At 35.4% G+C, this 27,554-nt stretch overlaps 2 protein-coding genes across 2 annotated transcripts; one reads left to right on the top strand and one right to left on the bottom strand.

Annotated features, from left to right (window-relative positions):
- The first annotated feature begins 423 nt into the window (after positions 1 to 423).
- LOC110864415 (ethylene receptor) lies at positions 424 to 10,817 on the top strand. Its single transcript, XM_022113470.2, has 7 exons — positions 424 to 656; positions 4,743 to 5,693; positions 6,152 to 6,520; positions 6,589 to 6,855; positions 6,928 to 7,055; positions 9,215 to 9,406; positions 10,304 to 10,817. The coding sequence occupies exons 2-7, from the start codon at positions 4,788 to 4,790 to the stop codon at positions 10,638 to 10,640; spliced, it is 2,199 nt and encodes a 732-aa protein (XP_021969162.1). The 5' UTR covers positions 424 to 656; positions 4,743 to 4,787; the 3' UTR covers positions 10,641 to 10,817.
- Positions 10,818 to 11,841: 1,024 nt separating this feature from the next.
- LOC110864413 lies at positions 11,842 to 15,730 on the bottom strand. The gene is made up of 7 exons (XM_022113469.2): positions 15,511 to 15,730; positions 14,297 to 14,578; positions 13,141 to 13,273; positions 12,911 to 13,041; positions 12,366 to 12,428; positions 12,221 to 12,289; positions 11,842 to 12,137 (listed from the first exon to the last, which is right to left on the bottom strand). Exons 2-7 carry the CDS (start codon positions 14,486 to 14,488, stop codon positions 12,051 to 12,053), a joined length of 675 nt encoding a protein of 224 aa, XP_021969161.1. The 5' UTR covers positions 14,489 to 14,578; positions 15,511 to 15,730; the 3' UTR covers positions 11,842 to 12,050.
- Positions 15,731 to 27,554: the final 11,824 nt, after the last annotated feature.

The raw sequence follows: 27,554 nt of genomic DNA, 5'->3' as shown, positions 1-27,554 counted from the left end.
CGAACCTCAGGGGCAAAAATGGCAATTAACTCATTAACTTATTTTGATTTAATAATAGTCTTATGATCTAGAAAAGAATATACTTATTTAACTAAAAGAGTATGATTAAAAAATAATTTGGGTGCAGTAAAAACGAGTAAAACTATTACACAATGCAGTGAAAACCAGTAAGTGAACGAGTTTGGGCTTTTACAAAGATACGATAATTTATAAAAGAGAGTGCTCTTGCGGTATCCACATGACTTTCTTCATCGGAGGTTGCCGACGTTTATGACAATATGTCATATACGAGCTAAAGGTTTTACCATTTTGGGTCTTCTGACGATACGTTTACCGTCATCAGTGTTGTCCGTCATCGCACAACATTCGAAAAAAAAAAGAAAAATAAAAAAGAAAACCAAAGCCTTGGTAGTTGAATATGAAAGAAAGCCCACCATCATCATCTTCGTCATCATTACCACTCTTCTCTCTCTCTCTCTTTCTCTCTCTATCTCTCTCAAAGTCGGCTTTCTTTCCCATAAAGTCGTTCTCACTCAACTACATCCCGCTGATTGCTACACCCAACACTCACCTGATCGATTTCACATACTTCCAAGTCTTCCTTTTCCATCATACTTACCGATTTGATGATTGATCGATAACCCATACGCCTCAAGGTAAAAAAAATCACATCTTTATTCGTTTTCTAGGGTTTTGCTTTATTTCCTAAACCCCCAGATTGCAAGTTCCCCCTTTTACGATAGTCGTTGACTTGTTTGCTATTTTTAGGGCTTATTTTGTTAATTTGCATTGACTTTTACTAGATCAGAGTATTGATCTGAGTTTTAAGTTTTGGATTTGATTGGAGGTTTGGTAATATGTAATTGTTGATGCCCTAAATGATGACTTTGATTGACAAACTGCCCAATGGTCACCGGCACCTAACTTAAACCGGTTCGAGGCCTAAAGTGCTCGGGTTCGAATCCTGCTTACAGGCTCTTCGCTCCCCTCGAAACGGCTGGGTAGTCACCGCCAGGCAGCATTGCCGGGTCGCTAGCTTGGGGAGGGGGATCCCTCCCGCGGCCAGGGGTACCGTGCAATTACCCTTTTTAATGATAGTTACAACTATGAGTTATAAGTTATAAAAATGTAATCTGATTAGGTATTTGTGGAGATCATGTTGTTTATACCGAGTTTGAAGCTTTAAAGTCGTCGTTTTATCGTATTAGGTATAATGTTTATACTATCTCTCTAACAGAGGACGCCTGCCAAGCGCAAGCAACGGTTTACTTGATCCCGTTGGTTAGGGGATATCAATTATCATGGTTACCGTTTATACTACTTCTGTGGTTAATGTAGTTATCACTATTGGGTATAGATTTGCTTATAGTTTAGAATTGAAATAGGTAGAATATAGTTATTATCAATGCTTTAAATACCGGTATGAACTGGCCGGTTAAACGGGATACCGGACACACTTGGTTTTAGAAAGCGAGAGGCGCACAAAAGCGACAATGTCTAAAACCGAGGCGCGAAGCACAAAAGCGGCGGGCTTTTCATACCCGAGACGCAAGCTAATTATATATTTGATATACATATATATAGGATTGGGTTCAAGAGTGAACACTAGTGTAGCTTGCGAACTGGGTGAACCAATCCTGGCCATACACGTGTGTAGATCAATGGCCAGGATTTGATGTTGAAATACGCTAGTGTATTTTACAATTTGATGATGAGATCCTGGCCATACACGTGTGTAGATCGATGGCCAGGATTTGTTCACTCAGTTCACAAATACACTAGTGTTCACTCTAGAACCCCACCCTATATATATATATATATATATATATATATATATATATATATATATATATATATATATATATATATATATATATATATTTTCCAAAGGTTTCTAGTATCATTTACCTAAAATTGTGACACAAGTAACCTCTATATATGCTTTAATATTTAAAAAACCCGTAGATACAACCTAAGAAGCACAAAATCTCTACTATACACTCAAAATACAACTAACGAAGTTAAATGACAATCAATAAAACTCCATAAAAAGCAAAAAAGAAAAGGAAAAAAACCAAGTTAGAAGAAGTTTTGGGTTAAAAATTTAAAATAGTATAACATTAAGGATGAAAATGGTAATTTTGTGAAAACAAAAGATAAAAAGTAAAAAGGGTGTAAACCCTAAAAAAGTTCGGCCGTCACTCTCTATTTCATATCTAGCCATCACCCTAAAAAAGTTCAGCCGTCACTCTCTATTTCATATCTAGCCATCACTCTTACATCTCCTTCTCTCAAAAGCACTTCAAATCGTTAATTTTGGCAATATTATCTCCAGTTTTATGAATAGCTAGGTGTTTCATCTTCACAGGTATGGTTGTTTCTACACAGAACGTATAACTTTCGTATAAGGTCCTTAAAGCGCACGCTTCAGTGCCTCATCGCCTAACAAAAAAAGCGCTCAAGCGCACCGCTTCTTGGGTTCACTCTAGGCGCTAACTCGCTAAGCAAAAAAACGAGGGACCCTGAGCCTTGATGAGCCTCGCGCCTAGGCGCGCCTAAGGCGCACTTTTTAAAACCAAGCGGACACAGGGCCGGTACGATAAAGGCTAGTAAAACCCGAATACGGTATGGCTTATGTACCGGTGGTAAATCCGGTTCTACCGGTTCAAGCTGTTGAAGCGGTTTGCATTATCTTAAAATTTGATTTTTTTTTTTAAATTTTAATAAAATACGATATTACCTTCCATATTTCAGGTAATTAACCTAGTGCCTTACATTCCAATATTCCATCACTGTTGAAACTGTCACCTCAGTCCAATATAATATTGATTATAAGTAATAAAAAAATGCTCTTAAAATGCTTAATATTTTACAAGATAATAGTTGTTTTTAGATAAAACCATAACCAGTTACATAAATCCTAACTGAGATTGGATTGTTTTTTTTTTTTTGTTTTTTTTTTGATGAATTTGTATTTTATGAAATTATAGGGTTAACTAGTAACCCGGTTGAACTGCCCGGTTCAACCTGTTGAACCATTTCAGAGCTCAAACCGGTATGATTTAAAAACCGGTTTCTAAAACATCGAGTTATTATTTCTAAACGTTGTCTGGTTTAGTAATTGGGAGATCATCAAATTGACTCCAATGGTTGCTTCATACAAGGGCGGAATATGAAGTTTTTAGAAAGATGATATAATAGATTAATACCCGACACACCTTCCTACAATAATTATCTTCACATGGATCTTATTATCCTTAAAAGAACAAAAATTTAAGAAAGATATTTGAATCATCCTCAGTGGCATTCAAACATAGAAAGCAAAGCATACATCTATCTAAAGCAGGAAAAAAAAACATATTTATTATTATAATAAAAAAACGTACATTTGATTGTTTTCCTATGTAGTTAATATCGCCGAGTGATATGTCGGTTATCAGTCCTCTGGTGAGATATCGGTGCAAGATATCGGTACCGATATTATCGGCGATGTTGAACGATATTTGACTGATATATCACCTATGATGCACTGGGACGGGTACGGGAACGGGGTATGGGGACGGGTACGGGAACGGGAAACGGCAAAACTAAAAAATTCAAGAAGCGGGGACGGGACGGGAACGGGAATAAAAACATATAAAAAAATAAATATATATTAAAGATAATATAACACAAAACCCCAAAATAGTTATATATTGATGTAAAGTTCAAAAATCCCATATCTTCCTAATCTAATCAAACGTTAACAAGCAAATCGCTTTCAAGTTCCGGTTCATCTAATGAAAGATCAGCAAACTCCAAAAATCCTACATCTTCCATCGAGTCAAAAGCATCTCCACCCACATCCCACATATTTACACCATCATTAGGGGCCCTAGACAAAAGCCGAAGAATGTTGTGGATGTAAACCAAGTCTTGAGCACGACTTGTAGTCAATTTGTTCCTCCTAAGCGAGTGGATAAATGCATAGGTGCTCCAATTTCGCTCAGCACATGAAGACGAACTAGGTTGTTCAAGTAATTTAAAAGCTAAAGTTTGGAGAAGAGGGGTTTGAGCATAATTTTGGAGTTTGAATAGGAAAAGAGAAGAAGAAGAAGAGGATCGGCAATTCGTAGAGGGTGCGTAGGGTTTTAAACGTGATCATCGCTTGGTATAACTGAATAGGAAGGGGCGCTATTTTAGAATAGGATTAAAAAATCTTTAAAAAAAAAAAAACAAAAAGAAAAAATAAACGGAAACTTGACGGAAACGTTTCCTGCACGTCCCCAAACCCCGTCCCCTTCTGCAGCGCGTTTCCAGGCCGTACCCAACATGCCAGGGACGTTTCCTGGTCATCCCCGTGCCGTTTCCGTCCCCTAGCAGTCCCCAGGACGGGAGACGGCACCTCAATGGCGTTTCCGTGCTTCCGAGTATATCACCGAATTTCCCGATATCAGCACTTTTCTTTTTAGTCTACCATTCGTCTTTCATCTTATTGCTGCTATTAGTGTTTTAAGTCTTAATCAGTTGGTATTTGCTACAAGTGTTAGTGTTTTGCAAGTTGCAAAAGGTTAATTTGTTAATGGTCGGAGAGTATACTGAATTGTTAGTGTTAAATTGCTATATATACATAGATTCTACGTGATATTAAAATTGCCGATATCCTACCGCGATTACCGATATCTCAAATATCAGTCCTTGACCGATATCCGATTTTTTACCGCATTAACTACTTAGTCATTTTCTTCATCATTGTTTTACAGGGAAGCTGACTGGCATCGTCATCCAGTGGTAATCACTAATCAGCAATGGATTCATGCAATTGCATCGAGCCACAATGGCCACCGGATGAACTTCTGATGAAATATCAGTACATATCAGATTTCTTTATTGCTCTCGCTTATTTCTCGATTCCGCTAGAGTTGATATACTTCGTTAAAAAATCAGCGGTTTTTCCGTATAAATGGGTGTTTGTTCAGTTCGGTGCTTTTATCGTTCTATGTGGAGCTACACATCTTATTAATTTATGGACCTTTAACGTGCATACGAGAACCGTAGCTATTGTTATGACAACTGCCAAAGTCTTGACGGCTGCAGTATCATGTGCAACCGCCCTTACGCTAGTCCACGTTATTCCCGACCTGCTTAGCGTAAAAACAAGGGAAGTATTCTTAAAAAACAAGGCTGCTGAGCTGGACCGTGAAATGGGTATCATTCGAACCCAAGAGGAAACAGGCAGACACGTTCGAATGCTGACTCATGAAATCAGAAGCACGCTTAACCGACATACGATTTTAAAAACTACGCTTGTCGAACTGGGAAGAACCTTGGGTTTAGAAGAGTGTGCGCTTTGGATGCCAACACGTAGCGGTTTGGAACTTCAGCTTTCGTACACCCTTCACCATCAGAACCCTGTCGGGTTTACGGTTCCGATTCAGTCTCCTGCGATTAATCAAGTTTTTAGTACGAATCGTGTGGTTAAGATCTCTCCGAATAGCCCTGTTGCTAGATTACGACCGTCTTCCGGTAAATATATGCCCGGGGAGGTTGTTGCTGTGCGGGTCCCACTTCTACACCTCGATAATTTCCATATCCATGATTGGCCTGAACTTTCAACAAAACGTTACGCGTTGATGGTTTTGATGCTTCCGTCGGATAGTGCAAGACAGTGGCATGTTCATGAGCTGGAGCTTGTCGAAGTCGTTGCTGATCAGGTTTGTGCGCGCTCTGATTTTCTTGATAAGAGTAAAATGTCATTTTCGTCCTTGAGGTTTGGCCGGTTTTACTTTCGTCCATAGGTTTGTTTTTCTGCATCTGGATCCAAAAGGTTTGAAATCTTGCCAGTTTCATCCGGTTTGTTAACTCGATCCATTTTTCTCCGTTAAGCCAGGGGTATTTTCGTCTTTATTGTTAACTAAAAGGGCAATTTGGTCTATTTCATTATGCTAAATGCTTGTACAGAATGTGAAAAAGGACTGAATTGTACTTTAAGTTAACAAAAAAAGACTAAAATACCCCTGACTTAACGGAGAAAAATGGATGGAGTTAACGAGCCGGATGAAAATAGCAAGATTTCAGACCTTTTGGATCCAGATGCGGAAAAACAAACCTTTGGACAAAAGTCGCAAAACTGACCAAATCTCAGTAACGACTTCATCTTCTTGTTGTTTAGGTGGCGGTGGCTCTTTCACATGCGGCAATTCTAGAAGAGTCTATGCGGGCCCGGGACTTGCTCATGGAGCAAAACGTGGCCCTTGATCACGCACGAAGAGAAGCCGAGACTGCCGTGCGTGCACGTAATGATTTTCTCGCAGTTATGAACCATGAAATGAGAACCCCGATGCATGCAATTATCGCACTTTCGTCGTTACTATTAGAAACCGATTTGACACCCGAGCAACGGATGATGGTCGAGACCATTCTTAAAAGCAGTAACTTGCTCGCCACGCTAATAAACGACGTATTAGATCTTTCAAGGCTCGAAGACGGTAGCCTTGAACTCGATTCCGCTACTTTTAACCTTCATTCTCTCTTCAATGAGGTACACTCTGTTATTATCTTGATTGTTCAATATCGTATTTGCTTACGGATTTTCTACTTATTTTTCAGGTTCTTAACTTAATAAAGCCGGTTGCATCGGTCAAAAAATTATATGTGACGTTGAACCTTTCTTCGGATTTACCCGAGTATGCCGTCGGTGATGAGAAGAGACTCATGCAAATAATTCTAAATATTATCGGGAATGCTGTTAAATTCTCGAAAGAGGGCAGCATTTCGCTTTCTGCTTTCGTGGCAAAACCGGATTCTTTGAGGGACCCACGAGCCCCCGACTTTTTCCCGCTTCCTGGTGATAGTAATTTTTATATGCGTGTTCAGGTTCGTTTTTTCTTCAACTGTATCCTATTTAATGTATCGAGTTCGGTTCTTAAGTACACTTGCCTAGCGTAGGTGAAAGATACGGGAATTGGAATCAGTCAACAAGACATTCCGAAGCTCTTCACGAAATTTGCGGAGAACCAGTCAACTGCGAGTAGAAATCCAGGTGGCAGTGGACTTGGCCTTGCCATTTGTAAAAGGTATTTGTGCTTTTTCTTCTGTAATTTTCGGTTTAAATTCCTGTTTGGTAGGAAGGAATAGAAATATTTTTTAAAAAGTAAAATGCCATTTTCGTCCCTGAGGTTTGGCCAGTTTTGCGACTTTCGTCATAAGGTTTGTTTTTCAGCATCTGGATTCAAAAGGTTTGAAATCTTGCCATTTTTACCCGGCTCGTTAACCCCATACTTTTTTCTCCGTTAAGGGTTGTTATTTTTGTTTTTATTTAGCTAGGGTATTTTGAATACTTGTACATTATACTAAGGTAGCGTTCGTTTCATGGAATGGAATGGAATGGAATTAGGAAGTTTTTCTTTGTAAAATTGATCTTGGTTGGGGGAGGGAGGAATTTGAAATCCAATGAATTTCTTTAATCAATGAAATTTGTGACTATTTCAACATTCCTTAGAAATCCTTCACTCAAATGAAGGAATGGAATGGAATGTTGAAATAGTCACAAATTTCATTGATTAAAGAAATTCATTGGATTTCAAATTCCTCCCTCCCCCAACCAAGATCAATTTTACAAAGAAAAACTTCCTAATTCCATTCCATTCCATGAAACGAACGCTACCTAAATGCTTGTACATAAAGTGAAAAAGACCAAATTGCCTTTTAAGTTAACAAAAAAAGACGGAAATGCTTCTGACTTAACGCCGGTGAAAAATGGATGGAATTAACGAGCCGGATGAAAATGACAATGTTTTAAACCGTTCGGATCTAGATGCGGAAAAACAAACCTTTGAATGAAAGTCGAAAACTGGCCAAACTTCATGGACGGAAATGGCATTTTACTCATTCTTAAATGTCAAAAATATTATTTAAAAACTATAAATTAGCAACAATTAGTTGCTTTATATGGTTGTAACATATGAATGGGGAGTTTTTCAAAATTTTTTTGCATTTTTCACTTTTAAACCCTTTGAGTTTTTTAGTTTTAACCCTAAGCTTTTCAACTAGTCAATTTAACCTCAACACTTTTTAATTTTCAACTTTGATCCATAATACTTTTCATTTTTTACAAGTTTTTCATTTCACACTTCGTTCTAAATTTTGCGAGTTAACACGCAGCAATGTGCGTGTGAGCTTCAACGTTTTTTTGTCTGTTTTTGTTCCCGTTTGACAGGCCAATCACAACGCATCTATTTTAATGCGTTTGACAAGTTCGTCGCAACGCGCGAATCTTAGATCAGCTTAGTTATTCCTTTATACGTTTTACGTTTCTGTCTAATTCCATCGCATTAACACGCCGCAACGGGCGTGCGTGGTTCAACAATTTTACGTATGTTTTTGTTCGGTGTTATTTTTTACCCTTTTATATATTTGATTTTTACAAGCTCTTCTGATGTTGGTGTTCGCTGCAATGGTTTGGCATTAGTGCTACTTGGCACAATTTTACAAACTTTATTGACCTATTAAGTTTTGTACTAATAATTTGTTTTGAGTTTACCGTTATACCTCCTCTACTTAAGAAAAACTATTTTTTCACGTGCATATTATTATGTATGTGCTGGTATAAATTCGATATGCTCTACGTGTCCAGATAAACTTTTTCTTGAAACGAGTCAGGTCAAATATAATACGTTTTCGTTTAAAAAAACATTTTTATGTAAGTTTCGGTTTAATTTGAGTTGGTGTATGTTTCGATGTAATTTTTTCTGGGAAACGAGTTAGGTGATGTTTTGTAAATTTTGTTTGTAACCGAGTGGGGTTAAATTGTGGTTTTCTTTTTTTTCCATTTATACTAAAGCTCTAATTCATCTCTTTTGGTTATACGTGTCATCTTTTCCGTTATACCTGCTACATTTTCTATGTACGAATCAGGTCACATATAATACGTTGTGATTGTACGATATATTTGATTTACTTTATGTTTGATCCAATTACAATGCTTATATAGGTTACGTTGAGTTCAATCGGATACGTCGAAACGCGTGTTTTCGTATGGTTAACGAATCACAAAACGTTTGGACTAATCCATTTGATGTTTGCGATGTACCGCGCCGCAACGCGTGCGGGTGTTATGCTAGTTCGAATTAAAAGTTATATTCTTGATATGCATAAATATGGTAAAAATATGCATTCCACATGTTAATATTTTTTTTTCCGGTGGATCGTATTTTTCATGTTAGATGTTTTGCAGATTTGTGAATCTTATGGAAGGTAATATATGGATCGAAAGTGAAGGTGCCGGGAAGGGATCAACCGCAATCTTTTACGTGAAACTTGGATATCCACCACGTTTAAATGAGTCCCGACTCCCATATACAAGACTTCTACCAAAATTTGGGCAAACTTTTCCAGGACTCAAAGTCATAGTCATCGACGATAAGGGGTTAGTCGTATATTTAATCTTTATACGTACATCCATACATGTATGTATATTTAGTATAACTAGGATTGCGACCCGCCGCAATGCGGCGGGATTCTTTAGTTATAACTAAGTCAATCTAGGACCCGAACGTTATGTTAAACCTGTCAAACGGGGAAAAAAACAGACAATGTAAAAACGTTAACCCACACACGCACGTTGCGTTATGTTAACTCGCAAAATTTAGAACGAAACATAAAAACGTTAAACCAAAGTTGAAAGTACAAAAAGTTATGAGAATAGATTACAAAAGATAAAAAGTTTTGGGTTGAAAGTAAAAAAAACAAATAGTTTTGGGTTAAAAGTAATTTATGAAATACTTTTGGGTGAAAAGTAAAAAAAATCATTTTTTTTTGGAAAACCCCCAAAGCCAACGTTACAACAACCATATGCATAACCATTTTTTCTTTGAAAACCCCCTAAAGCACACCACGTGTTGCGGCGGGGCGTAAAACGGTGTGTCAAATAGTACTAATGTCACACAACCGTCATCGACGACCAACACTGACTCGACCTAGGATATGCATGTTGCGACGAACCTGTCAAACATGAAAAAATAGAGGTAAAAACATTGAACCACACATGCACGTTGCGTCATATTAACTCGAAAATTTTAGAACTATACGTAAAACGAAAATTTGCGAAAGATGAAAAGTATAAGTGACAAAAGTTGCGAAGTTAAATTGCAAATAATTAAAAGTTTTGGGTTAAAGTTAAAAAACAAATTATGTAGGTTTAAAATTGAAAAAGGTAAAAACCTTTTGGTTAAAAGTAAAAAATTCATAAAGCACAATTTACAAATTGTTATGCACAAAAAAGTTGCAAAGTTATATATGGAATAATTACATACATACGATGCAGGGTTAGCAGAATAGCAACCAAGGAGATTCTGGTGCATCTCGGTTGTGATGTAACCACGGTTAGCTCAGGTGACGAGTGCTTACAAGTTATAACCAAAGACCACAAAGTTATCTTCATGGATGTCGATGGTTACAACGTTGCAAGACTTGTACATGATCAATTCCTAAAACACCATGAAAAGCCGCTCATAATTGCAGTTACCGGCAACACAGACAGAGCAGCAAAGGAAAGCTTGTTGAAGGTTGGATTGAATGGAGTTGTACTGAAACCGGTCTCGGTGGAGAAGATGAGAGTCGCGTTAGCCGAGCTTTTAGAGCATAAACAGGTGTTACAATAAGTATAACCATGAATTTCTCATACCAAAAGGGAGGAATTTTTGGCAGTTGTAGATACTGTTGTGTGCATGGAGTTTTAACATGTTGAATGGTGGACCCAATTTGTTGCATTTGTTAAACTTAATTCTGTCATTTGGATTTTATAGTTTCGTCGCATTTAGAGGTAATTACATGGATAATCTCGGCTTTTAAGAGCTCACTCACACGGTCCAATTGATTACTCACTCGTCGTTTTTAAATGGGTGGATGAACATCTCCTTGATCGTTTCTTGTGAAGTCGCAAAATCAGTGTGGTGTCAAGTTTGTATTTGGTATATGAAGAGGCGTCGGAGGCAATGTTTATGACTGCTTGGTTTATTTGGCGCTCTCGCAGCGCTAAGGGGAGGGGGTGGTTCACTAGTGATAGAATTTATCACTCACAAGCACCAATCAAGTTCCGTCATATCATCGACCATTTTTCCATCACTCACCACCACACTCAACAATTTCCCCCCAACCGACAAATACCCTCCAAAACAAAACATTAACGCGTGATAAAGATAACGAAAATGGAATTGCGTTAATGTATCACGCGTGGAACTTTATGCCGGCGGTGGGAATAACGCGTGGAAAACCGGTGGCCGTTATAGTATCACGCACGAGCCCGAGTCCCCTAAGCTCCTCAACTACAAAACAACATATCCATTGCTAAGATAAGGGGGAGATTGAAGCTAACTATTTCATATGGGTCGAAAACATGACGAACTCTTTCTGAACGATATTTTGAGATCTTAAATTAAAAAATAGAATACGAGAGGATGAAATAAGAGAAGCAAGAAAAAAAATCAGACTCACATAATTGTAACACGTGACGTAACCAATTACACTGTGTTTGTTAGGTATAGATATCACCAAAGTTGATTTAAGTTTTGTGTGCTTCTAAAGTCTCTTTCAGTTGGGTAACTCACCACCACACTTTCCTTTTTTTTAAACTCATTAAATTATTTCCATTTATATCATAGTTTCCATTAATTGTATGGAGGCTTGGGGGACAAGTGGTCCTCCCCATCCCCATATTGTACAATGAAAAGATATAAGATAAACTTTTTTTAATACATAAAATGATTAAATGCCTCCAATATTTAAACTCTTCAAGTATAATTATAAAATTTTGCAAAGATTAAAACACATTTATACGGATCGATGGTGATGGCGGCAATGAGAAACGATTAACACCAGAAGTCGGCTTGATATTACACGGTTAAAGATGCAGGAGAAAGTATCTTAAAAGCCAAGAAACGGGCTTTTTCTATCTCCGGTTGAGTCATCTACAATTAAGAGTTGCGCTAATCGGTTAGGATAATAGTAGTATGTATACACAAACAACACGCACGCGCGCACACAACTTCCAGATCAAGATCAAAATCCTCTTATCAGCTTCGATCCCTATGGCTTCTTCCAGATTTTCGCCTCTTGGCTGCATTGATGAACTCCATTATCGCTTCCATTTCACTTACTTTCTGTGGCAAAGAAACATTGGATAACGGGTCAAAATGGGCCGACCCATAAATTCGAAAACAACAAAAGAGGTAGAGAATGGAACCTGCGAAGCAAAATGTTTGTGGACCGCATTAACGAGTTGTTCCTTTGTTGGATTAGAGTGAATATTTCCCTAAAAGAAAAAAAATAAATTAATTTATGGTAAGCAAGAAAAACATGGTGTAGATGGTTTTATATGCGCGACTCACGAGGTTAAAGGTACTGTAATACCGCCAAAGCGTGTTGGTTCCTAGCTTCGAGAAGTTCACTTTCTGTTCATCCGCATGAAAAGCATACGAAAAAAAAACAACTCGGATCATATGCTCATCACATTGAATTTGATGTTACAAAATAGAGTAAAGTACACGGTTGGTCCCTCTGGTTAACCAAAATTTTGGATTTAGTCCCCAGCTTTTTTAAAGTACACCGATGGTCCTTGTGGTTTGTACTTTGTAACGCAATTAGTCCCCAACGTTTGTCAAAAGTACATGAATGATCCCTGTGGTATGCACTTTGTAACGCATTTAGTCACTACGTTTAGTGACTAAACAAAGTGCAAACCACAGGGACCATCTGTGTACCTTTGGCAAAAGTTGAGGACTAAATACATTACCAAGTGCAAACCATAGGGACCATCTGTGTACTTTTGAAAAGCTAGGGACCAAATCCAAAATTTTGGTTAACCACAAGGACCATCCGTGTACTTTACTCTACAAAATACAAACATGCATATTTTGACCAAAAGTCAACTTACAGGATAACATGTGTGCATATTGGATTGAGCGTAACCATTACGGTTAGCAGACTTCATCGATGGAGATGGACCCCACGGTCTTGCATAGCGAACTTTGGGCTTGTTTAGCTTATTAAACTCTGTAGCAGTGGCTGCAAATAAAGGGAAAAAAAAAACAACTAAAAATTTACAACGGTTTTAAAACGAAATGTTTCGAGGAATTGAAGTCATAACCAAGCTAGATGTCTTACGGAACTCATTAACATCGGAGCCGCTGCTTGAAATATCAAATTCATACTCGTCGTCTTCTTCATTACCAGTTGGTGGTTCAAGAACACTCAAAGCATTCCTTTGCAGCTTCACTTCGACGCCATTTTTCAGAACCTAGTCAAAGTTGGACTAGCTATCGGTCAAACACGCAAAATAGTTTTGAAATTTAATAAAACTAGAGGTATCTTGTGGACAAAAACTTAATAAATACAATGAGCAAATAAGAAATTTAAGCTTCAAGTTTTGCCAAAAGAAGAAAAGTTGCAATCTTTTGTCACCTCATAATAGAAAATCTTGTTAAAAATTGAATAATCTTTATCAATACAAACAATTATTTGTTGAAGAAGGGTAAATATGTCATTTTAGCTGGAAACCAGAACAAGAAAGGTTGCAATTTTTCCACCCTATTTATGAAAGTAGATAATGAAACATACAACCCAAAATCTTAAAAAAAAAAAAAAAAAAAAAAGAGTAAATTGCCACGTTTGTCCCTGAGGTTTGGTTAGTTTTGCGACTTTCGACCAAAGGTTTGTTTTTTCACATCTGGATCCAAAAGGTTTGAAATCTTGTTATTTTCATCCGGCTCGTTAACTCCATCAATTTTTTTCCGTTAATTCAGGGATATTTTCGTCTTTTTGTTAACTTAAAGGGTAATTCGGTCTTTTTCACTTTATGTACAAGCATTTAGAATAATGTACAAGAAATCAAAACACTTTAAGCTAACAAAAAAGACAGAAATGCCCTTAACTTAACATAGAAAAATGGATGGAGTTAACGAGGCGGATAAAAACGGCAAGATTTCAAACCTTTTGGATTCAGATGCGAAAAAACAAACCTTTGAACGAAAGTCGCAAAACTGACCAAACCTCTGGGACAAAAACGACATTTTACTTTAAAAAAAAAAAAAAGCATTTCACTTTCATGACACTACATTAAATTACATCTACTATCACCACTACTAGTAACCACATTATCAAAACTAAAAATTGAAATGTGATGGTCCCATCATGCACAATTTTAATCATGTTGGCATGCTATTTCCCCCTTTTTTCTCCTTAATTAGTGTGACTAAAAGATTCAAAGTAACAAAAGGTGTATGAAATTGAAGTAAAAGCAAAAGGAAGAATAAGGCAATACCAGCCAATGCCAGCCACCAAGACCAACAGCCTTCTTGACAACGCCTTGAAGACCCACCAAAACCGATTTTGTTCGGTTATTCCCAGTCACAATTACTTTAGTATGCCTAGGAAGAACAGAAAGCTCTTCGTCCCCACTTTCTTCGCGAAAAGGGGAGAAAACTCTAGAAGAATATAGCTCGGGTTCTAACATTCCGCGTAATTTCCAACACTTGTAAAAATCTTTATCTTTATCTCTATCTCTATCTCTATCCAGTTCTCTTATCTAATCCATAACATTGAGCTGAATGTACCCAAAAAAATAAAAATTGATCAAAAACACCATTAAAGATTACAATTATTTTTTTTTTAATATTAATTAATTATATATATGAACTGGCCGAGTTACGTCAATATCGCAGGTAAGCGAGCAACAAGCTGCTGCGCCACTACCCCTTTCTGAATATCAACTCAAGTTTCAAACTTTAAGTTGAATATCACAATTCTTGATATAACTACATATGGGATTATTCCTCCTGATCAAAGAAACCATTAAAGATTACAATTATAAACTCAAGATTCAAACTTTTTGTTAAATCTTGCAAATCTTGATGCAACTGCATATGGGATTTAAAGATTTATACATACCCACCAAGAATTTAGACCCTTTTTGTGAAATCCAATTTGAAATGATGAGAGAGAGAGAGAGAGAGAGAGAGAGAGAGAGAGAAATGGTTCTTATCTATCTGGGTTCTTGTAAAAATTGAATCTTTAAAATCTGACACGAAACTTTACATAGAATGTTGAATGCTAAATGACCCACAAAGTCATCCTTCACGGATTCAATTTGAAAACAATAAATGAAGCAAACAAATAGATATACAATTCAATAACAATACAATATAATACAATAAAATATAATATATTCAAATTGGATTTTTGTAGGATTTTAAATCCCAATTTTCCCACTGTGATCTTTAATAAAAAATTAAAAATTCAGCTCATTTTATACAAATTTTATACAAATTAAACTAAATAAATTGATGAAAATCCCCAAATGAATCACACTCAGATCAGAAAGTATTCATGTATGCAATCATATGAAGTTCAACTAAATCCCAAAAAAAAAAAAAAAAAAAAAAAAAAAAAAAAAAAAAAAAAAAAAACTAACAATAATAATAATAATTAATCTAAAGTGCATTGAAAACAGAGCAGATAGTAATCCGTACAAATTACCTCATAACAAGACTGAATTCCAACAAATCAAGAGCTTGAAAAGGATGCAGAATTGGATATTGTGGAAGAGAAATGTTGTGAAATTATTGATCAATCAAGATTGGTTCTTGTTGGAATGAACAGAGCACACAGAGAGAGAGAGAAAACAGAGTGTATAGATACATACATACATACACACACACTAAATGCTTACCAACTGCCATTGGAAACGACCTGCAAATGAATAAGACACACGCACACTGTGTACGGTCAATCACACACAATCTTGCTTTTGGGTTTACCGGTTACCGGTTATTACCGGTTTCGTTCTTTTGGCTTGGCTTGGATTGGCTCGGCTGGGCTCGGCTTTTTTTTGTCTTGTTGTTGGTTTGAAAATTTGAAATGTAAGTTTTGCAGGGTACCCAGATTCCACTGAATCTACCCGACTTGATTTGATGTGACTTGACCCATCTAGATGTTATGAATCTCTTTATTGGGCTCTGTTTGAAAAGACTCACGCTAGTCTCTAGGGTGTATAAAAAACCGGGTTGGGCCCGGTGACCCGGAAACTGACCCGGTCCTGGTAAAAAACTGGGTTGGGTCTAACTTGACCAGGTTTGAGATTTTTGTGTTGAGAATTGGTTCCAATACAAACCGATTTGAGCTCAAAACTGATTAAAAAGGCTGGTTTAAACGTTAAAAACGGTTTTGAACCCAACTCAAATCGGTTTCGGTGGGGGTTGGGGTTTCAACCCTAAAACCGGTTCTTAATCCGAATCAGTTTGGGTGCAAACAGTGGCGTAGCCGGCATTTTTTTCTACGGGGTCGAAGATTTTTAAGGGACGAACAATCGATTGTCTTATCACTAAATTTCGGCTTTTTCTACGGTTTCGATGTCGAAATACACGTATATATAACACTAAATCTGTTTTTGGTACGAACACGTACGTCTCTATGTACCTATGCCCCTGGGCGCAAACCAATTTGAGACCAAACTATAAAAAACGGATCGGTTAACCCGGATTTTGTACACCTTTGGTCTCTGTTGGATAAATCAATATTATCAATATCAAGTAACGTTTATCGATCGATTAAAACAAACATTTTTGTTATAAACTAGTAGAAATTCTCTTGCATGGTAGAGATAGAGCAGGATTAATGTATTACAAAATAAAAAGGTTTATTATAAAGGTAGTAGGTTTAACTATATAAAAGTTGTTTGGTATGTATATGTTACAATATAAATGAAAGTTATCGAAACCGAAAATCATAATAATGAATGTCTAAACAAAACAAAAAGGAGAAATAATATCAAAAAAAAAAAAAGAGTTAAGATTAGGCGTCATGAATAAAGTGTTGAATAAATCAAGAACTTATCAAGCAACATGCCCATAAGATCGTAAGTTCTTGATATTTTCTTTTTTTTTTTTCTTTGTAGTTATATTTAATCTTTAACAACCAATTAAGAAAAGCTGCATCAAGAGGATGATGTATCATGTGCTTTAACATGTGGTACAATACATAACTATGAGTTGTTGTATACAACACTCTAATGCACAACACGTCAATGAAGCATAAAGTATAACCTATAAAGCCAACTACTGTTACAAAATTATAATATATAATTATATGATTTTTTTTTTTCAAATACGGTGAAGGTGAAGTAAACTTCTTTCTATTGTCATGACTAATTTATAATATTAATGAAATAACTCTATTATTAAGTTAGAAATATACTTCATTAAAGATTGTTCAAATGCACCACAACCGGAAAACTCAACACCAAGATAGAGAATTCTTTATATACCGAATTATATATACAACACACGTGTTTGTGCATGCACTCACGCTAAAAAAGTTAAAGTTAGACATGACAAAACATAGAGGTTGATTTATATTTTTTCTTATACGAATATGAACTCAAATATTTGGTTACTCGGTTATAAATATGTGTATTACACGGTGCTGTACAATAAAAACGATATAATTATATAATTTGTATAAATTTGATGTATTTTTATCTTCATATGACAGTTCGTACAACTGCTTTAATTCTATCACAAAAATTGACCTATATTAATTAGTAACACTGTAATAAGATTATTTTTTTTTTATTATTCTGTATCATCTAAATATAACTTTTACTTAAAGTAAATGAAAATGAATTTCTTGGTATGTCATGAATTAGATTTGTAATGCAATTATGCTTATTAATAATTGTTATATGAACTTAATTAATAATTAGTTATTATACAATTTTTCTTTAATTTGGTTTATCTTTAATAATTAATTACTTTCATTTGTTAATTTAAAAAAAAAAAACTAAATACGTGGTTGTGCTAAAATATTTTTTTCTGACGCGACGGTATCTTGACGAATCGAACTGATTCTAACCGAACATTGGTACCGATATTCATTATTTACAATTTTCGATCAAACACGTGTCAATATCCTTTTGGACGTAACTACGACTTTATTTTTTCTCTTTTCGGTTGCTATATCAAGTATTGGTACTGTAGCAATCAAAATCGATACCAACCGAATTCTCGCCGATACCAACCGAATCTTAAGGTTTGGTGGTGCAGTAAACACTAGGGTTCTAATAATAATAAAGTCCAACGTTATTATAACTAAAAATAACATACTTAATTACAGAGGTCAAATAGTACCACTCTCGCCGATACCGAATCCAAACAAGATTTGAAAATTCGACTCTTTTATATAGAGGTCAAATAATAGTTGGGGACAAAAGGCTTGACGATGTTGTTTAAGGACAATACTGTTGGATCGTAGCGACTCATGACTCAAGGTCCTTTCAACCACACATCTAGATTTTTATGATAAGTCAAACAACTTTTTAAATAATACATGAAAAATATTATCAACTTTTTTATTTTTTAGAAAGAAATATTTTATTAAGGGGGTGTACAGTTACATATACTATTCAAAACATCCATATTACAATTTTAGATTACCTATACAAATACACCAATTCTCCCATTCTATAGTAGTAACTTTCGCCCTATTAATTTTAATATTATTCTAATAAAATATAAATTTATTCTCCCTAATATTTGACATTCTTTTCTTACAAAAACTTTAATATTTTTACTGATTTGCTCATGCCAGCCCGTCAAAATAGTCCTATTTTTCCTCCATCACGATCAGAGCCTAAGATAACCTAGCTTTTTTTAAACGGCAAAAAATCACACGTGTAAACTCACCTTGCTCGAGGCTATGTCAAAGATCGACTCCTAGACCGCCATGAGACCGAGCCCGATGCGCGTGAACCGGTTGAAATCCGTAAATCATCGCCCCCTATCAGGTTTGAACCCGAGATTAAAGCTCTGATTCGTCCCTTTACTTAGATTTCCCTTGAAAATGGCCCAAACGGGAAGCGAACCCGCATCTCCACTAGGAAGGGCAAACCAGTACTAGACCAAATTCTCAGTACAATATAAGATAACCTAGCTATTTGTACAAATATGGTAGAGGGGTACCTACAGGAGCCTAGGTAAAACACATGGGTTGCCTTTATGGTGTGCGAGTAAAATCACCGCACAGGACTCGTGATTTCGAGGGGCAGACGTTTTTTTAAATCCGATATGTTTATGTTAATTTTCTTTAAATAGCATACCCATATAAATTCCAATATAGGCTCATTTACAAATCTTTTATGGTTTAGAAGTTAGCCCATACATTAGCTTTAGTGAGCTCAATACTAGTTTGATTAAAAAAACATTAGGTTTAGTGAGCCTAATACTAGTTTGGTTAGCTATTAGCTTATTACGGTATGTAACTCATTTGAATGCTACGATTTTATCATTTTCGTAATTGCATTGTTTATTGTTAAGACATAAAGACACATTTTTACAAGCTCAAACAAAGTAAATGAATTCTCATAAACGACCTTGATCAAATATATACTACATATATAATGGAGAATGACGTTCATACATAAATTAGATGCTGATATGATACTTTTAATGTTAAACAAAACAAGTATTTAATATAACACCCCATTATCATTATCAATATAATATAAGCAATGAATTTGAATATAAACTTGTTTTTTATATCGTGCGTTGCGGCGAAACCGAGCAAATAAAATGTAAAACAAACGTGATTTAAAAATAAAGCATGTTGTTTAGAAAATCAAACAATTAGAACGATTTAGTTTATCATTGTACCGTTTTATAATACCAAATAAATACTTTATTTTGAATATAACCTCGTTTTAACAAAACTTATAACGGAATGTCAGGGAAAGAAATCAAGCACAACTACGTACTTAAGTTTTTAGAAAAAAAAAGTTATAAACGTAACTTATTAAAGAAGTATCAAATTAATCGATAAATTAATATACGTTAAAAAAAAGAAAAAAAACAATTATTATAAAAGGTAAAGGAAATAGATGTTTAAAAAAAAAAAAGAAAAAATATGTTAAAAGACAATTAATAGACAAAAGAATGATTCATTTGCCGGTATAAATCCTCGCATTATTCAGAAAAAATAGAAAAAAAAAATCACAAGCTAAGGGAGCCAAGGATGTGAGCCTATATCACAAGCCAAGCGGAGCCAAGGGAGTGAGCCGTGAAAGAGTGTGTGAAAAAAAAAAAAAAAGATGAAGGACACGTGTCGGTATAAGTAGAGATACACACAGCTGTCGGATCTTATCCGGGCAATTTACATTACCCGTCCCTTTCTCTCTCTCTTTCTCTCCATACGTATAGATGATATCTCTATATCTATACGTACATATTATTTTTTCCCCAAGTGAAGACGTGAAGTGTTTGGTACTGTGGAGGCAGCTGCTCTTTTTTTTTTTTTTTTAATTCTGTTTATTTTAATTTTCATTTGGAATCCGCTGCATGCAGCTGGACCGCACACACTTACAGTATGCTTCAATATAACAACATAACCACCCTATACTATTATTATTATTCCTCTTTTTCACTCCCACTTTTCATATTTCTCAATTCTAACCTCATACCTTACTTGACACATTATATCTTTGAACAACAAGCTTTTCACCTAAATACTAACGCTGCAAACGAACCAAACGCTTGATAAACTGTTCGGTAGGAAGTTTGTTTGTGTTTTTTGGTTATTAAACAAACGAATACAAACGAGAAATTTCGTTCTTTTAGTTAAATGAACAAACGTGAACAGAGGCCATGTTCGTTCATTTATGTCCGTGAACGTTCGGTAACGTGTTTGTTTGTGTTCGATAGTTCATCAATGTTTTTAGTTTGAGTTAACTGCCATTTTCGTCCCTGTGGTTTGGTCACTTTGGCCATTTTAGTCCATTTTTCAAAAATGCGCCATTTTCCTCCCCGACGTTCTGGAAAGGTGCCATTTCAGTCCAAAAATCATAACCCAGTTAAGTCGGTTTGTAAATAAGGACTGATTGTGTAAATTTGTAACATAAAGGACCATTTAAGTAAAATGTATATATAAATAATATAATTAAAAAAATTCAAATAATCATTTAAAACAAGTAGGCCCCAGCCGCCCCACTTATATATATATACATTTAAAATTAAAAACTTATCCCCCACCCCACTTATATCTTCTCCGGTGATTCTTTAACACCGGTCACCACCGCCACGTTTTTTCCGGCCATGCCCGCGACCACACACACTTTCACCACCGTTTAAACACAACCTGTCACCTTCTCACCACCGCAAACAACCAATCACATCCGACACACGTCACCGCCTTCCATTACCTTCACCTCTGCAATAAAAAACCTCAAATCACTCTCCCCTTTCACCTCCGACACACCTCACCACCCGACCACCGAAAGCCCCCACCTTTTTACCACCTTCATGAGGATCATTACGTTACATAAACCGACTTCATCTTATCAATTCCCCTAACAACGTTACATGGCACAGAGAATCATCTTAACAAGGTTACCAACACTAAAAATCATTCTTATTTATAAACATCATCCTAACAATATCACAAACATGCATGACCAGGTTGTACATTCAAATGAAAACACAGCATCCTACTATCACATGGTTCTATCATTAATCAAAACATGAACAGAAGCATTTATGTGCACAGGACAACTCCAAATATCATTTCATCACAACCATGGCATCATACTATCACATTAGTGGATTATTTAAGTAAATAGATTATTGTTTTTAAATCACTCTCTTGTTCAACTCACATTGCCAAGACATCGACATGAATCATTATTACCATTAAAACTAGTTTTCTGGAATCATCAACAACATCACGACATCATTCAACATCACTTGGAATCGCAGTGTTTTAGGGTTCTTACTAACCTGAAGAGTGATGGTTTAAGATGTGAGAAGATGGTAGGAAAGATCTTCGAGAACGGCGAGCGGAAAGATAAGAATGAAGGTTACCGTAGACTTTTCCGGTGTACGAGTGATGTTAAGCAGAGAAAGAGAAATGGTTCATAGGTCGTTAACGAGCTTAACGGGAGCTATCGGAGAGGAGCGGAGGTCGCCGGAGATTGGTCGGCTGAGGTGAGGTTTTTGTGTTGCAGGTTCAATGGAAGAAGAGAGAGTTTTAAGGAAGAAGAACAAGTTTTAGAGGAAAAAGGGGTATAGGGATTGCTGCACCCTTGTTAAGATTATAATTATATAAATATTTATACATTTTACTTAAATGGTCCTTTTATTAACAAATTTACACAATCAGTCCTTATTTACAAACTGACTTAACTGGGTTATGATTTTTGGACTGAAATGGCACCTTTCCAGAACGTCGGGGAGGAAAATGGCGCATTTTTGAAAAATGGACTGAAATGGCCAAAGTGACCAAACCACAGGGACGAAAATGGCAGTTAACTCTTTTAGTTTTTATATTTTATTTAGAAACTTCACAATTCTGATAAATAAATTATTTAATAAATGCCAATGTTTTATATACTTTGTTCACGAACGCTAGTTTGTGTTCGTTTTCCATTTGTGTTCATGAACATTAGTTTGTGCTCATTTGTGTTCATCGACGTTCGTTTTTGTTCGTTGCCTAAACTTAACAAACAAACACAAACGGACATGAACATGTTCATTTCCTTAACAAACGAACACGAATATAAAATAATGTTTGGTAAATGTTAATGAACAGTTCGTTAACACATATATTTTTTAACAAACGAGCACGAACGAGGTCTTGTTCGTGTTCGTTCAGTTTGTTTGCAGCCCTACTAAATATCATACAACATAACCTGACACTCGCGGGGATTTAGTGAGGGACAATCATTATACCACCACTAAACCACTAGGTTACGGATTCTTATCTACCACTTGATTGGTAAGCAAGAGCTCTTATTTGTAATGGAGTTGTTTGAACGATACTATTTTACTCAGTAATGTCCAAAATAACTCTTCATATCTAATGTTTTATATTATAAAATACGTTTTATACTGAAATAAATAAAAGTTTATATCACTAATCGTTCCTAGTAGTATTTTTTTGATCATGCATGCATTATGAAGCACAAAAGAGAGGAAAAACATATAAAGGAAGATTAGTAAATGTTTTATATGTTCTATATTAACTAGTTTTATGTAAATCATAACGAACTAAACTACGTTCATTCATGCTGAAATTAGTGAGATGTATCACTTCAGATTAGGCCCTAGGCGACATAAAAATCGGGGCCCAAAATTTTGGTCAAGAGGAAATAATTAAAAAAACAAGATATTGGTGTTAGAGTCAAATCTTAGACCTCTATATTATCTTGAGATGGTTTTTTCAAATCCACTACCAACTTTTTTACGTATAATAAATAGATGCATATACTAAATATATAATTTATCACATATATAAAAGCTTATAAACTTTTCAGGTCTTTTGAAAATTCAGACCTTTAGCGACAACATGGGTTGGCCGGCCCAATAGCGAGCCTTGCTTAAGGTAGTTATTCGTTCACTCGGATATGATTGTCCTAAAAAGCCAAGGGCAAACAAAAATGCAAGGACTAATTGGTGATGACCTTAAAAGTCTACAAGTTGAAATAGTGAATTCAAAAAAGTTGAAGGTGTAAAAAAAGGGCCTACTTTGGAGATTTTTAGGGGGAAGAGTGGACCCATATCCAAAGTTCCAAACCCAATACTTGCTTTTGAAATTTCTCACTTTCCTTGGTACTAAAACACTTGTCCCATTTATTTTCCCTCCATTGTTTTGGCGCCAATTCTAGGTTGCAAAAAGAAATGTCACATTTGTTACATAACTTTGAGACATGAGTGTTGAACTTTTATTACTTAAATACATATCATGCCAATTTAGTCAATTTGGATTTTCTTTTTTGTTTTGTTTATGGGAAAGCGATACAACAAGGAGAAAAACCAACCTCTAAAACTGGTCCAAAGTGTAAACTACAACATACAAAAAGAGGTTCACATAAACATCCAAAAGCCTAAAGCCAAAAATCATGCCCAACCCCACCCGTGGCGACCAGGTGTTAAATTGGACGTGTTCGAAGGTTGATGGGTCGATTTTGATATAAACCCATAAATTTTTTTATGAATCTGAACATAACACAAACTTGAGAAATGTGAACACGGAGATATGTATAACCAGAAATCATTTAATTGTATTACTATTAGTTGAAATATCACTACTCTAAAGGTACAAAAAAATAAAATAAAATAAATTAATCAAAATAAGCATCTACAAAACAATTTTGCATTCAATCATTCTTTTAGAGTTAATTACACATATACTTCTTGTGGTTTATTGAAAATAACGTCTTTAAGTACTAACTTTTTTTTGTAACATGTTAAGGTTTTATGGTTTTGATTTTTGTAACATATTTAAGTATTACCTTGACCGCAAATCTTGGTCAGACATTTCATTGAACAGTTGGTGGGCAGGCCTTGAATCACCGGAATCGCAATAGGTTTTGATGAGTTTGAGACTTACACGTGAGTTATCCTTGTAGCCTGTTGCGCATTAATTCCCAGCCCAAGATTCAGCCTCTTTTCCTTTCTTTTATAGGCCACAACACACAACGAATTTAATGCCAGCCCAAGACCATTTAGTCTCATCTCAGCCCACTTAAAATAGCTTTAGAATCCAATTGTGACCTTTTGTTCCCTGCATGTAATTTCCCAAAAAAAAAAAAAAACAATTTAAGTTTGACTACTTAATTAATTTAGCTTTTTAATAGGGGTGTGAATTTCTGATACGATTTGAAAACCCGACACGAATCTAACACTAAATTTGCGGGTTTAGGTTTAGTCTAAATGGGTCCGGGTCAGTTTCAGGTTGAATCCGTGAACCCGTTTAGGTTGACGGATCGGGTTCGGGTCAACTTGGTTCGGTCGGCGGGTTGACCCGTTTAACACATTTATATCATATTATATTTTTTTACAATATGTTTTATGCCATAATTTTAAATGGGGTGTGTATTTTATGCCATGATTATAACTTAAAAAAAGAAATTAACACATGTTTTATAATTTAAATATGATATTATTATATACATTTGTGTTTTTTAAGTATATTTTAATTTTAGTATATTAATTTCAGAAAAAAAATCAAAAAATTCGGGTTAAACGGGTCGTGTTCGGGTCAACCCATGAAACTTCGGATCGTGTTCGGGTTCATATGTATGATACGATTTTCGGGTTAGGGTCGGGTTAGGGTTTGTGTAAAATTTTCGGGTTCGGGTCGGGACTCGGGTTGAACCCACCAACCCGCGAACACGACCCGTTTAGCACCCCTACTTTTTAACACACATTTAATTGCATCATGGATTTGTTATGGGAACCTATGTCAATCTCTTCCTCATGTCCTTCAATTCGTTTTAAGTTACAGTAGGGAACCCAGCGAGGTCAACAATACAACCTATCTTCATCTTCAATCGATCAATGTATAATCGCCAGTTTTCTTCCATAGCATCACATTAGAATCAACAAATACACACACGGATACATTGTCACAATATAAAAAATAAACAAATCAGATCTAGAATACTAACCAGCTTAAAATTAGAGTCGCCGAAAAATGAAATTATACGTCATATATAATAGATAACAGATAAACAAAAAGATGAAACAATAGTTGCATCTAAACAAGAATACATCAAATATTCCTCCAGGGATCACATTAACTCCATACATAAAATATAATATTACAAATGCATGAACTCCATACATAATCAAAATCCACAGGACCACAAGTAAGAGAAACCTTACATCATGTTATGAACCTAGGTCAGCAAGCCCAATTAAGTAGCCCAACTCATGAAGCCCAACAAGTGAAGCCCACCTGTGTGAATGCATAGTAAACTTTATTGTTTGTTTCTGAATTTTGTTAAGCTTCCAGTTTTTATGCTAAATATATTGTTATTTTAAAATCTTACGAATATATCATATCAAACTAAGTATGTTTTATATTGTTTTATCAACATTATATATTTTTTAACCTTAAAACTAATCTAGGTTTATATTGTTATGTTATATTTTTAAATATTAATTGAGATTTAGTGATTATTATTTTCAGGTTTAACATTAAATGAAATGTAACTATAAAAATGGTTATTATAGTCCCTTCAGATCCATTTCAATTAATTCAATTTTGTTAACTTTACTTTTATGGTTATTCTTCAATTGATATAACTTTGGGTGATCTACAAAACAAACATTATGGGCTCGTTACGAGAAGGAGACGTAGGGGGTTCTCTTTGTAACCACCTTCCGGCGTGAGAATAAGTATTCTTATTTTAAGAAATAAAAGAAACAAGCGTGTGTGTTAGGTGTGAGAGTATGAGAAATTAAATTATTAAACCTTTGGTAGTGGTTGTTATTTATAGTTGAAGGGTTAGAGAAGAAGATGGGCTATGGGTTGGGCGTTGCTATCAAGGAATATCCATTTTGTCTCCTCTGACAGGACATGTAGTGTCTGCAGTGGTGGAGGTATGCTGGAGCATCGTGATTGGTTACACGTCACCTGCCAAATGTACTTGTCACGTTTTTCATCAGCTGTTAGTGAAGATCATAGGGTGGTGAATGGTGCACGTTGATTGGTTACATGTCACTGTCCTTTTGTACTGCTTGTTCCTACACGATTGATCATTGTGGCGATTGGTTGTGACAGAGCCTGGCACATGCGGATTGGCTGCAGGCTGTTTCCACTTGTATTGGTTGTACTTTATGAATTGTCATGGTTGCGCGTGCGTAGGAGGATCCCGCGCGAGAACCTTGAAATAAGCTGAGTATTTTAGGAATTAAATTATTAAACCTTTGGTAGAGGTTGTTATTTTAAGATCCGCGCACATGACTTGCGTGGCATTTTTGACCATACATACCCCTTCAGTTATCATCTCCTTTTTTTCTGATTAATAACATAGTTGATATAACATTTAGTTTAGTTATCATGTCCCTCTTTGTTATTTTACAAATTATATAAACATTCAAAATAATATAATAAGAAGAATATACGTATATTTAAAACACAGAATAAAATGTATGTTTTACATATAGATTGGGTTATATGATGAAGAAGTCAACAATTCTATCTAAGTCCATGTTAAAAAATTATTAAGAATGTTTTAAGCATGTATAATAATCAGTGTGAACATTTTTCTACATCTTTGTGACTTCCTTTTTCTTAAGGAACCACTTTTCTACATCTTTGCGAGTTCCTTTTTCTTCTAAAAATTGAAAATGGAGACAATTTGTCGATTATTAATACCCCCTACACTTTTGTATCCAAGCAAAACTCACCTTAAAAATAGATCGAAATTAAAAATGAAGATAATTTGTCGATTCTTTTTCTTCGTTCGTTTAACTGAATCAAAATAGATCAAAATTATGCAATTTTATTTGGTCGGAGTGGTGTTGTTCTCCGACTTCCTTTGTAATTTGTAACTATTGTTTCTCTTGTCTAGCGTCTTGTTATTCTTTAATGATTGCCAATGTCTAGAAAAAAAGTTCTTTTTTTTTTTTTTTGTTAAAAATAAGTATAGATTTTTTCTTGTAACCTATAATTTTATAACTTTTATATGAAAACATAATATATTTTATGAATGTTATGCATGTTGCAAATTTGCTCTCGCTAACACTATG

Source organism: Helianthus annuus, chromosome 6 (genome assembly GCF_002127325.2).
Source record: "Helianthus annuus cultivar XRQ/B chromosome 6, HanXRQr2.0-SUNRISE, whole genome shotgun sequence".
Lineage (NCBI taxonomy): Eukaryota > Viridiplantae > Streptophyta > Magnoliopsida > Asterales > Asteraceae > Helianthus > Helianthus annuus.
This window is presented reverse-complemented; position numbering and strand designations above follow the sequence as displayed.

What these genes read in the sequence shown, in the direction of transcription:
- LOC110864415 (XM_022113470.2), top strand. Translation starts at nt 4,788, where the DNA reads ATGGATTCATGCAATTGCATCGAGCCACAATGGCCACCGGATGAACTT. An exon ending in GGCCTTGCCATTTGTAAAAG is followed by an intron (nt 7,056 to 9,214) that starts GTATTTGTGCTT and finishes GATGTTTTGCAG; the next exon opens with ATTTGTGAATCTTATGGAAG. An exon ending in ATAGTCATCGACGATAAGGG is followed by an intron (nt 9,407 to 10,303) that starts GTTAGTCGTATA and finishes CATACGATGCAG; the next exon opens with GGTTAGCAGAATAGCAACCA.
- LOC110864413 (XM_022113469.2), bottom strand. Translation starts at nt 14,488, where the DNA reads ATGTTAGAACCCGAGCTATATTCTTCTAGAGTTTTCTCCCCTTTTCGC. An exon ending in ATATGCACACATGTTATCCT is followed by an intron (nt 12,429 to 12,910) that starts GTAAGTTGACTT and finishes GCGGATGAACAG; the next exon opens with AAAGTGAACTTCTCGAAGCT. An exon ending in ACAAACATTTTGCTTCGCAG is followed by an intron (nt 12,138 to 12,220) that starts GTTCCATTCTCT and finishes TCTTTGCCACAG; the next exon opens with AAAGTAAGTGAAATGGAAGC.